We start from the raw sequence: 11569 nt of genomic DNA, 5'->3' as shown, positions 1-11569 counted from the left end.
CACATGGTGACCGCAGGGCTGCCGGCAGAGGGCAGGGCGGCACGCAGGGTGCGGGGAGAAGCCCTTTATCTGGCACCGCAAGCACGTTAGCGCGAATGAAAAGCTCTAACAGCTTATGTCCCTTTACTTCCAATTTGTTGGAAACACTGCGAACTGATAAATTAGAGGCCCTTGGGGGAACTCTGGTTTCCCCTTCTGCAGAGGTCTGCGGGGGCAGGCACCACAGTGGCTTCTGCTGGGCCTCTGTGCAGCACGGGTCGTGGGGTCCTGCTCTAGGCCAGTGCTCAGCAGGTGCCGCTCAGGCAGAGGGGAGGGCGGATGAGCACGGGGCTTGCTCCATCCTGAGCTGGGCCTGCAGTTTCACGTGCATGTGGGATCCTCCTGGTGCCCACGGGGCTGAGGCGATGCTGCCCCTCCCAGAGGTCACCGAGGCTTCCCCCTGCACGCCGTCCTACCCCCCCCCCCCGCCATCCTGTGTTGGGGACGCTGGGACATGCAGTTGCAGGGGAAGTGCTGACCCAGCTCTGCTTCCTTGGCTCTGTCCTCGTCGGGCAGGATGGGCTTCTTCATGCCTCTTCCTCGGGACACCTGGCCCTCCCAGGTGAGCTGCCGGCTCTCTCGATCACCTCCATCCACCTGGAGCAGAGGTGGGACCATCAGAAGCTCTCAAGATACTCACTTGGGAGTCCAGGGATGCTCTGGTCATACCCGTGGCCTTGTGCTCAAGTTTCTTCCCGAGGACAACCCCAAACATGGAGTGAATGGGACAAGGCAAGGACAGGTGAAAACCCTAGAAGCCGTGCTCAGCAGCAGGGGACCCCAGGGGATGGTGGCAGACCCCGGGATTACCTCCCAAACGTGTACTTGCTCTCAGCTCGGAAGAAGTAGACGTGGGATTTGAACTGGAGCTTGAAGACATGCTGCTTGTGGACACCATCAGCCTCCTTGGGGACACTCACGCTGTAGCCCAGCAGCGGGAGGCTGGCCAGGGGATAGTCGTCCTGCGAGGTGGCATGCGGCTTTGCAGGTGCTGTCCCCACCAGCCGGCCTGATGGCCCGCTCTCACTACGCTGGGGCCTGGGGACCCCTCCCTGGGGGAGCAGGTCAAAGAGCCGGAAGACCACCCTCCTCTGAACTGGAAGTGTCGCGGCTAGCAGGGGCCGTCGTCTGCCAGCGACAGGCACAGCCTCCCCGGCCCCCCGCCCCTCCCCGCAAGCACCCGTACCTGATGAGTTTTGTAGAAGAACAAACAGAAATTGGTAAAGACCACCCAGAGCTTCTGCCAGCCGTTACTGTTCTTGAATTTTCTCAGCAGGTACCCTGAAAGCTGATTCTGCAGGAAAAGAAAAAGCCACTGGACCCGGTCCGCGTCCTAGGACACTCCACCCAGAGTAGCACCTGCTCCCCCAGAATGCAGCGTCGGCCCCTGCGGCCTTCCTCTGCTCTGGGTGTGACCTCACTGCTCTGGGCCTGTCGGCCTGTGTGTCTAACGGAAGGAGGTTTAAAAATCTGGAGAATGAAATCCCAGGCACTAAATAGAAGAACACTACGTTTCTTTTCCCCGTTTAGTGATTCCAGCCGTGACCATCACGGACCACACAGAGCCAAGTAAATGCAGTTCTGACAAGACGCCCCAGCTCCCGGCCCTGAGTGTGGCGTCCGCGCCAGCAGGGTTAGGAGTGAGCTGCTCCCCTGCCCCGGCCTGTGAGGAGGCCGGAGTCCTCGCCCAGGGATGGCCACCCTGTGGCCAGTGACCCCACTCTCTGCTCATAACCCTCCCTGCGGGGCAAGGCAGATGGGCGCCCTGCCACTGTGCCCGTCCCCAGGCTCATGGGGCCTGCTTGCGTGCTGGGCCCCAGCTGCCGCGTCAGCCCAGGGCTCTGGAGGCTTCCTCACCTGGCACTGCTGCTTCTGCCCGGGGTGTGACGGGAACTCGAAACCCCCCCCCCCTCGAGTGGGAGGCAGCCTGAGGGCTGAAGGGCTGGAGTCCAAAGCGGCTGCTCCAGGTGATGGCGGGGAGGCAGCAGCCCCTGTGAGAGGAGCCCTTTCCAGAGAACCCCGGGGAACCTACCCCCTGCATCCTCCCGCACACGCGGCTCAGAGCTGGTCTCACGGGCTGGCGCCAGCCCTGACGGGGACGGTCAGCCCACAGCCTGGTGGCCGCCTGGGCCGCTTTGCCAGAGGGGACTTGCCTACCTGGCTTCCTGCCCAAGGGGACAGAGCAGGAGAGCGCTCCCACGTATGCCTGTCCCAGCCCTGCCACGTGGGACCCCCACGAGCCCCGCCCACTAGCCAGCACAAGCCGAGGGTGCCCGCGGCAGCCATACCTCGACAGCTGCGCTGTGGTCGGCTCTGGAGACGCTGGTGTTCCGGTACCAGCACACGTGCACGGTGGTGTTGGCCCGGTGCTGGCCCTGCCCCTCCAGGGTGCCGTGGCAGCCACGAGCATCTTCGGACTCCTGCTCCAGAGCCGCCGCCTCAGAGGATCCTGGGGGAGGAGCCAACCCCTCTCAGAGATCGGGGCAGGGGGCGAGTAGGGCCTGGGGTGCCCTTGGTCTGGTGCCCAGCAGAGGGCTAGGCCTGGGGAGGCCAGGAGCCCTATGGCCCAGGGCCCACATGACGTGCTTCTGCCAGAGGAGCTCGCTGTCCCTCCCGGTCCCTTCCCACCCCAGGGCGGCCAGAACGTGCCTTGTGGAAGGAGAACACGCGGGCTCTAGCAGGAGGCCTGCGGCCAAGAAAATGGGTTTGTAGGGGCGCCTGCGTGCCTCAGTCGGAGCGTCCGACTCTCTGGCTCAGGTCATGATCTCAGGGTCGTGAGATGGAGCCCCACGTCGGGCTCCCTGCTCAGCGGGGAGTCGGCTCCTCGCTCTGTGTCCCTCCCCTCCTCCCCACTCACGCTCTCAGAAGAAAAGAGGGCTTTGTAGAGAAGCTTGCCCAGGTGCGGAGGGGGCTCTACGGGGGGCAACTTGGCCAGAACTCACTGTAGGGAGCAGCGCACACCACGCCGCCCGGCAGCGCCAGGGACTGGTCACTCCCGCTCTTGGCCGCGTCGATGGCGGTGTTCAGGTCACACAGCCACTTCTCCTTTTCCAGGCGAGTGCTGGGGGGAGGGCCGAGGCTCAGAGCCGGCTCAGCAGAGCCACCAGGGCCTCCTTGCTGTGCCAGCTCCTCAGAGCGAGACAGAAGGCTGGAGTGCCCCGTGCCCTGTGGGCCCCGGGCGGCTGTCGGGAGTGCTGCGGGGGGCCCAGCCCGCGTCCCCTTGGGAGCTGTCAGGGGCGGCAGAGCAGGGAAGGCAGCCCCTGAGTGCTGCGCCGGGGGCTGCTGGAAGGGGGGGTTGCTTCCCAAAACAAAGGCTTCGGAGCCTCTGGTGCCGAGATACAGGGTTGGTTGCTGGTTCCCGTCCAGGTGCCCAGGCTGTGGGGGGCGCTCGTGTCCCGTGCTCGCTGCCATCAGCCAGGACATCAGCCAGGACACGGCAGGGTGGGAGCTGAGAGCCAGGTGCCCACCCAGGAGGAGGATAGCCTCTCCCCCCGGGGAAGGTGCTGGGGACCCCCGGCTCCCATAGCGGAGAGACCGAGCCGCCTCCTCCCCACCGGATGTGATTTGGGAAAAGTGGCTGCTACCAAGTTACAGCCCTGCTGTGCAGACAGGATGCAGGTGAGACGGCCCTGGTGTGGCTGCCCTGCAGGCCCTTCCCCGGACTTGAGGGTGCCTCAGTGCGCGTGCCCAGGAGACTGCCGGTCCGCACAAGCCGCCCCTGGTCAAGTGCCGTGAACGGAGGCTCGGGGGCCGCTCTGTACGGACATTCTCAATGGTCACAAGCTTCCCACCCAAGGAGAAGCTGCTCTCCCCTGGTCACATAACTGAAGTGGGGCTCAGGGGGGCCCCCACCCCAGGGCCCACCAGGGGCAGGCGTGGAAAGCCCGTACCTGGCTGCCACCACGACTGTTTTCTGCACTGCACAAATGGTGAAACAATGTGGAACAGACCGTTCAGCCTCGCCTTCTTCAACCTGTGGCGGGAGAAGAGGCAAGCGTTTGGAGCGAGCGCAGGGTGGGCAGGACCCGTGCTTGCAGCGTGACACAGGTGCCGTGGAAGCCCTGTGCGAGTCTACGCTGACTACAAGGGGCTACAGGAGGCACAGGGATCCCCACGCCATGGCACCTGCCACCCAGGTGGGTGAGCTGTGGGCCACAGGGCACCCAACTACTCACCGGTGGGTCCAGCACTATTAGCTGAAAGTCAAGCACAGGAAAAAATATTGAGCATTTTCGTTATTAAAAAGGGAATTGGACAATTCACTTTATAAACCTGGTACCAAAACCTAACAGTTAGAATCAAAGAAAAACCTACACGACTGATCTCAGTGTTAAGTGACTGAAATAACTCCCAAATAAAATACTACCTAACCCCACCTAAAACACAGACAGGAAATCGTCCCAGGACCAAGTGAGGTTCTAGGAATGCAAAGGTGCTTCAACCCCGTCCTTGAGTCCACGGGGAGGGGTGGACATCTCTACACGCTGCCCACACCTTTGCTAAAATCCAGCGTGTGATTTCTGATCATGTGTCAGAAACACGAGGAAGATGTAAACACAATAGAGGTCCTCGTTCTGAAGCCAAGACCTGTCGCCCTTCCCTCTGCATTCAGGATGAGGGCCAGCTGTCTGTCCCCCGGGACCAGCCAGTTACAGACGGCCCCAGGATGGACAGTTGGCCTGCGCGGGGCCCAGGAGATGCCAACCACGGAGCCTTGTGGGACGCACATGACCCGAAGTGAGCGGGAGCAGTGGCCGGCAAGAAAAGGTCAAGATGTCCGTCTTCCCTTACCCTGAGTTAGCACGTAAATGTAATGTGATTTCAATAGAAATCTGAGTGCTGTTTTTGGAAGAAATTTGTCCAAGTGATTCCTAAGTTTATTTTGAAGAATTAAATACTTGAGAGCACAAAGCACTTTTTAAAAAGGACGAGTAAGGGACATGCTTATTCATCCACATAGCAACTCTTCCACACAACACATGACTCAGAAGACCGTGGACGGACGCTGGCGCAGAGATGGAACAGAAGGCCCAGAAAGAGCCCCAAGCGTGAAGGCGGGAACTGTTGCCATGAGGAGGGCAGCTGCACGGACGGGGGGAAAGCAAGTGGTGCGGCCCAGTCCAGCCACCCAGAGACACACGTGGAGACAGTTTAGGCAGTAAGAAAAATCCAAACTGTAAATGTGTCAGAAGACAAAGGTGCCGATGTGATCTTGGCGTGGGGAAGGGCTTCGGAGTCTGCACTCGAAAGCTGGACAGAGGACTACAGAGATGTCTGATTTCCCTCCTTGAACAGGTATTTGTTGGGCCCTCTCTGCCAGATGCCGTCCCAGGAGTAAGACAACAGTGTCTGCCCAGGGGGGTTTCAATTCTACAAATAAAACCAAACTGCAGGAAACATAAAAAGGAACTACAAACTGGAGAAAGTGTCTGGGACCCCTGAGCAGGCTGGTGTCTGTAAACATGCCACAAATAGAGACCAGAGTGACAGACACGCCCGGGGTGCCACCCCAGGGGGAGGCCCCAGACTCCAGGAGACACGGACTCTGTCAGCCTCACTGACCGCCAAGGGCCGTGCCCTCCTCACCAAACTGCGGAGGGTGAGGGGTGAACGCCCTGTGCCCCCCCCACCCCAGGCTGTGGGAAGACAGGTTCAGATGCACTGAATGGGAAGGTCGGCTGGAGCAGGTGCTGCAGCAGTGACTCACGGTCCTGTTCAGAGCCTCAAAAGCTGTGTACCCACTGCTCAAACAGTATGTTTTAGGCGTAGGCAAGGATGTGTCGAAAGAGATCCAATGGTGTCATTTCTCAATTCTGAAAAACTGAATGGAGCCAAAATGTCCAGTGTAGGGAAATAGGAAAGCCGGAGTCTGGCTTGCCAGCCTACTGCTCATCTCGAAATGAATCCAGAGCTCCTGGGTTACAAGCGCAGGAGACGTTAGTGACGAACTGCGTGGCCGCTAGGAGTATCAGTTACCTCCGAAGACCGAAGGGCGTGTCGCAGAATGCCCACAGTGTGTATTACTAGGTGGTCCAGTCATGAGTGATTTTTATTTTATATTTTCAGTTTTTTTCTATGATGAAAGTATTTTTAAAAGTATACTTTAGAACAGATGGCGTGTGCTTCTGGCGATGGCAGATGTGGTCATTCAAACAGGCCCCCTTTTTGCTGAGGGTTAAAAAAGCTGAACCAAATGTTACGCCTGCCGAAGGCTCAGGTGCCCAGTGGAAGGAGGGACAGTGCCGAGGACCACGGAGGGCCGAGCACGGAAGGTACCCTTGAAGAAGGCAGTAGAAACTGAGGCAGACTGGCCAAATGTAACAGAGCAGAGTGGGGTCTGACCCCCCACCCATGGACACCTTGACCAGGGGCTTCCTGTCAAAAACCTGAACTTGGCCTCCTGTCTTTACTGTCCCCAGAGATGGGTTCCAGGCTGAGTGCAGGTCTACACTCAAGGGCAAAGGGAGAATGAGTCAATGTGTGTGTAGGAGTTTTCTCTGTGACCTTCAAGCAGGGTCTTTGTCAGGCCACGAAAAGCACTGAGCACAAGGGCAAAAGGCTGAGGAACTGGGTCACATTAAAACAAAGGGCCCGTCAGAGACGACATGAAGCGTCCTGTCGAACCTGTGACGTGGACATGTGACAGGTATGTGGCATGCACAGCGGGCTCGCTGGGCAACAGGGTCATCGATGGCCCAGGCCTGCTATGGCGGCGCATGGGTGGAATGGGACCTTTCCCCCTGGCAGCTCACACAACGCGGAGGGGAGACCCGAGCCCAGCCCCGACCTGCAGCCTTCCTCCCTTGTCCGTGGTGCTGTCCTGCCACTTTGAAGGTGTGCGTGTGCACATGCACGTGTGTGAGACAACTAGTTAGGGTGACAGAAAGGGAACACAGTTGCTCTTAATGAGACAAAAGCACAAGAACAGAGAAAGACTCTATAGTCTTTAGAATTAGTGGTTCAGGTTTCTCTTTCAGAGGCTGTGTCAGCTCCACCCCCCTAAGCACCCAACTGGGGTCTTTCATTGCGCCTCCTGAAGGCCAGGCTCCCCAGGGGAGGTGGACATGTGAGCCGGGGCCTTGTCCTCAGGGGCTGAGGCTGCAGGCAGGGCCCGTGGAGCACCAAGAACAGTAACCACGACGGCCTGAGAAGAACCAGCGTGGCGGCCGAGCACTCACCAGCATGCCGCGGAGGGGAAGGAGGCCCCGGATCCGGAAGTGGCTGGTGCCCGTGACACCTTTGCTTGTGTACAGCAGCATATCTGAGAACTGAGACGGGAGGCTTTATTACACAAAAGTTTAAAAACAAGTGACAAGTTTCAGTGTCTAATAGTCATTGGTTTCAGCTCAGGTTGTGATCTCAGGGTCGTGAGATCGAGCCCCCTGTTGGCTTCTGCGCTCAGGTTGGAGTCTGCTTAAGTTTCTCTCTCCCTCTCCCTCTGCCCTTCCCCTCCATGCTTTCTCTCTCTCGCTCAAATAAGTATTTTTTAAAAAGTTAAATTATTTTGACAAGAGGTAGCTAGTTACCCCATGAGTCAGCAGGTCTCTTGGGCCAGTGCCCAGCACCCGCCAGCTAGAGGCAGTGGGGAGTTCTGGCTGGTCCTCCCGTTACCCCTCAGCCAGGATGGCTCGGGCCTGAGTCGACTGACCGGCAGGAGGGAGGGATCGAGGGTCCCCCCTGGGAGGGCCTCAGCTCTCCATGACAAAGCAATGCTCAGCATAACATTCCTGCAGCAACAGGGACTTGGACTTGCTATCTTCTGGCTTTCTGAGGGTCCGGCAGACAGGTGCCCAGAATACCCAGTGAGGAAGGCACCTCGCTGGGAGTGTTTTCTGCGGTCCTCACCTGGCTCCTGTCTGACTTGGGGCCGCTCGCCGGGACCACCGCATTGGCTCCCCTCACAGAACCACACCCATCCCACCTACCAGAAAGAACATCCTCTGCTGCAGGCCCTTCTTGGTGAGCTTGTGAAGGCAGCCCTCGCGGATAAACTCCTGAGAGAGAGAGAGAGAGGAGGTCCGTTGGTGCCAGTCCCAGGCCGCTTCCACGGGTGGCGTGCTGGCGGGGCGGAGGGACAGGCTGGTGTCACTGTCCATGCTTCTCCGAGCCCCTCACAGGCCCTCTGACGGCGCCCTCCTGCCCAGGACCCTCCCCGTCTTTCCGACCTCTTCCCTCCTGCCTGCTTGCTTGGCCATCCCATGTCAGTCCCCAGACTGTCTGCTGAGCACCTGTGGCCCCATCTCGCCACAGGCTGGCTATGCTGAGGGCCAGTAAGGCAAACGGTATTGTTCTTATTGACGGGAAGCTCCTGGAAGGCTCAGGCATGATCTCTGAGTTCAGCTTTGAAGAAACACTGGGCCAGAGCAGCCGGAGGATGGCACACCTGGTTCTCATCAAATGCTGACAGGTAATGAGCGTCAGCTGCCACCCTGGCATTGGCACGGGGAGAGAGGGTTCCTGAAACCACAAAGGTTTCCAACCTGAAGTGATGAGACACTGGTGGGGCTGGAGCTCCAGCAGGAGCCACAGAGGGAGAGGAGAAGGTTCTGCCTCTCCCACCAGGGCCTGATGGTACCGCCAGGACTTGGGGATGCCTCCCACGTCCCCATTGGTGCTGGAGCGCCGCCGCCCAGGCCCACACATACACCCCTGAAGGCGCAGATGTCAAAACAGGCCCCTAACTGCCTGCGCCAATGGCGGGAAGTGTCTGAAGAATTCCGGTTTGAACGATTTCCAGATATTCTCCTGCCGATCTGTTGGTCCTTTCAGATAAGCAGGAGCATGAGCTTCACACCCTGAGAACTTGCCAGAAGACCCCAGCCCTCAAATGGACTGAGTGAAGGCACAGAGAGGTGAACTTCATAGGAGCCTTGTGGACAAAAGGAGATGAGCAGGGCGTGCCCTGGCATGGCGCCTGCACCGCAGGATGGGCTGGGCCCGATTCTGAGTGTGATTCTGAGCTCCAGGCTTCTGCGGCTTTGACGTCAGACCCACCTTCCCCGCCCTGCTCTTCGGCAGAGGGCGAGTGGGTAGCCCCTGCCTCTTCCGGCGGCCACAAACCCTATTTGCAGGGGTTCCTGCCCTCACAGAGCCAGCTCCACCACCCGACCCCCTCAACCCCCAGACCCCAGGACCAGCTGGGCAGCAGCCCCTTCTCCAGGGGAGCGTGTCCCAGGCCTGTGGGTGTTCTTCCCTCAAACCCCGCCCCCGCCACACCGAGGGCCTGCCCTTGGCAGCACCTGCATTCTGCCTCTTAGATACTTCCCAGTTCTTACCCTTTGATACCTCGTTATCAACTTTCTTCCTAGTGAACAACCCTTGTTCTTAAAGTCCTCTGCTCACATTAACTAGTGTGGTTTCTGTCTGTGACTGACACACATATTTAACAAGGAGACCGGCAGCCCTGGGTTCGGACTTTAGAGAGTTCGGCTAAAAACAACAACTATGGCAGCAAGTGTTCGCACACCAACTACTTCATGCAAGGCACTGGGCCAAGCAGCTGACATCAGTCCCCTTGTTGCCCCAAGACCCTCTATGTCACAGACGTGGAGCAACCTGTCCAGGCCACACACAGAGCCCACCCCGACCCCTGCTCTGTGGCTACTCCCCTTACCCCTCAGTGACGATTCCCAGGGGCCGCCATCTGTAACACATTGGGGGGGGGGGCACGACGAGAAACCAGCTGTACCGAGAGCCCTATGGACCTCCAGAAGCTCCCAGCCAACAGCTCCACTCAGAGCCCCGTGGTCAAGGACGGAAAGGAAACGGAGCTATCCTGGCACCCAGCCAAAGCCCTAACTCCAGGAGATCAGAACCTTCCTGTACATTTTAGTGTAGTTCATTTCTTTGAGCTTGTGACCCCACATTCTCTGTACCTTCTAACAAGGCTAACATGGAAACATGACTAACACAGCCACACTCTACTACACGTGTTTGTGTTGAGACAGGAAACATCTTCATGCAACCCATAAAATGGTTTCTTCTGTTGACGGTACTGAGTTCAAAAAGGCATTAGTGACAAAGTAGGCAGTGTAGATATGTAGACCATGGAATAGGATTGAGAGTTCAAAATTAAACTTGCCCATCTGTGTCTATGGACAGTTTGGCAAATGGCGCTGGATATTCACATGGAAAAAAATGAAGTGGGACCCCGACCTCACACCACACAAAAATGAATTACAAAACCATCAAATCTAAACGTAAGAGCTGAAACACAGGAAGTTTCTAGAAGAAAACATAGAGGTAGATTGTCATACTGTGGACCGGGCAGTGGTGTCTCATCTGTGACAAAGCACAAGCCACCCAAGAGAAAACAGGTAAATTTGACTTCATAAAAATAGAAAAACCTTCTGTGTTGTAAATGATACCATTGAGAAAATGAAGAAACCACCCACAAAATGGAAGGACATATTTGCAAATCCTATTAAGTGTCTGGGGTCCAGAATAGATAAAGAATCTCACAACTCAGCAGCAAAAAGACAACCCAATTAAAAGGTAGGCAAAGGATCTGAGTAGGCATTTCTCCAAAGAAGGCACACAAGTGGCTAATAAACACATGACAAGAAACCTGACATTAGCCATCTGAGAAATGGAAATCACACACATAATGAGACACCATTACATTCCACCATGATGGCTAGAATCAAAAAGATAAGATATGGAGAAACCAGATCCCTAACACACTCCTGGTAGGAATGTAAAATTGCCCAGTAACTGGAAAACCGGCAGCTTCTCAAAATGTGAGACACAGTTACCATGTGACCCAGCAGCTCCACTCCTAGGTTCTACCCAGGAGAACTGAAAGCACATGGTCACACAAGCACCTGTGCACAAATGTTCCCAGCAGCATTATTCCCAATCACCACAAAAGGGAAACAACCCGAGTGTCCAGCAGATGAGCAGACAACAGAACGCGATGCGTGCAGAGACGGACTGATGCGGTCACTGAAAGGAGGTGCTGACCTACTACAGCAAGAACCTGGGAAACAGGAGGCTCAGCGAAAGAAGCCAGACACAAAAGGCCACATAATGATTCCATTTATAGGAGATGTCCAGGAGAGGCAAAGCCGCCAAGAGTGGATGAGCATCTGCCGTAGATTGGGGAGGGGGTGGGGAGTGACTTAACAGGTACAGCTTTTCCTGTTGGGGGGATGAAAATGTCCTGGAATTACTGCTGATGATGGCACAACCTTGTGGATATACTGAAGACCACTGGACTGCACAGCGGATTCTGTGCTATGTGACTTACAACTCAATTACATGCAGTGAAATGAAAAAGAACAAGGCGTCACAACCCCAGAGTTCAAGCTATGCTACAAAGCTGTCGTCATCAAGACAGCATGGTACTGGCACAAAAACAGACCCACAAATCAACGACACACAACGGAAAAACCCAGAAATAAACCCACTATTATATGGTCAATTAATTTTTAACAATGGAAGCAAGAATACGCAATGGGGAAAAGATGGTCTCTTCAACAAATGGTACTGGGAGAACTGGACAGCTACATGCAAAAGAATGAAACTGGAC

The 11569-nt window shown here is 56.7% G+C and overlaps 1 protein-coding gene across 10 annotated transcripts in view; it reads right to left on the bottom strand.

Moving 5' to 3' along the window:
- Positions 1-99: 99 nt before the first annotated feature.
- The window catches only part of FARP2 (FERM, ARH/RhoGEF and pleckstrin domain protein 2), a 108969-nt gene continuing 97499 nt past the window's right edge, over positions 100-11569 (bottom strand). For 3 of the 10 annotated variants that reach the window (XM_027588242.2, XM_027588244.2, XM_027588243.2), the window contains exons 20-28: positions 7965-8033; positions 7218-7307; positions 4215-4235; positions 3930-4012; positions 2982-3100; positions 2328-2488; positions 1226-1333; positions 850-1001; positions 100-636 (exon numbers count right to left, since the gene is read on the bottom strand). In XM_027588242.2, coding sequence (XP_027444043.1) covers positions 567-636; positions 850-1001; positions 1226-1333; positions 2328-2488; positions 2982-3100; positions 3930-4012; positions 4215-4235; positions 7218-7307; positions 7965-8033 — 873 coding nt within the window. In that variant the 3' untranslated portion in view covers positions 100-566. Of the gene's footprint in view, positions 637-849; positions 1002-1225; positions 1334-2327; positions 2489-2981; positions 3101-3929; positions 4013-4214; positions 4236-4255; positions 6317-7217; positions 7308-7964; positions 8034-11569 lie in introns of those variants that run through there. The other 7 variants (XM_027588246.2, XM_027588247.2, XM_027588250.2 and 4 more) reach the window with 5 other exon arrangements.

Source organism: Zalophus californianus, chromosome 3 (genome assembly GCF_009762305.2).
Source record: "Zalophus californianus isolate mZalCal1 chromosome 3, mZalCal1.pri.v2, whole genome shotgun sequence".
Taxonomy (NCBI): domain Eukaryota; kingdom Metazoa; phylum Chordata; class Mammalia; order Carnivora; family Otariidae; genus Zalophus; species Zalophus californianus.
Note: the sequence above shows the minus strand (reverse complement) of the source record. Positions and strands in the feature narration are given on the sequence as shown.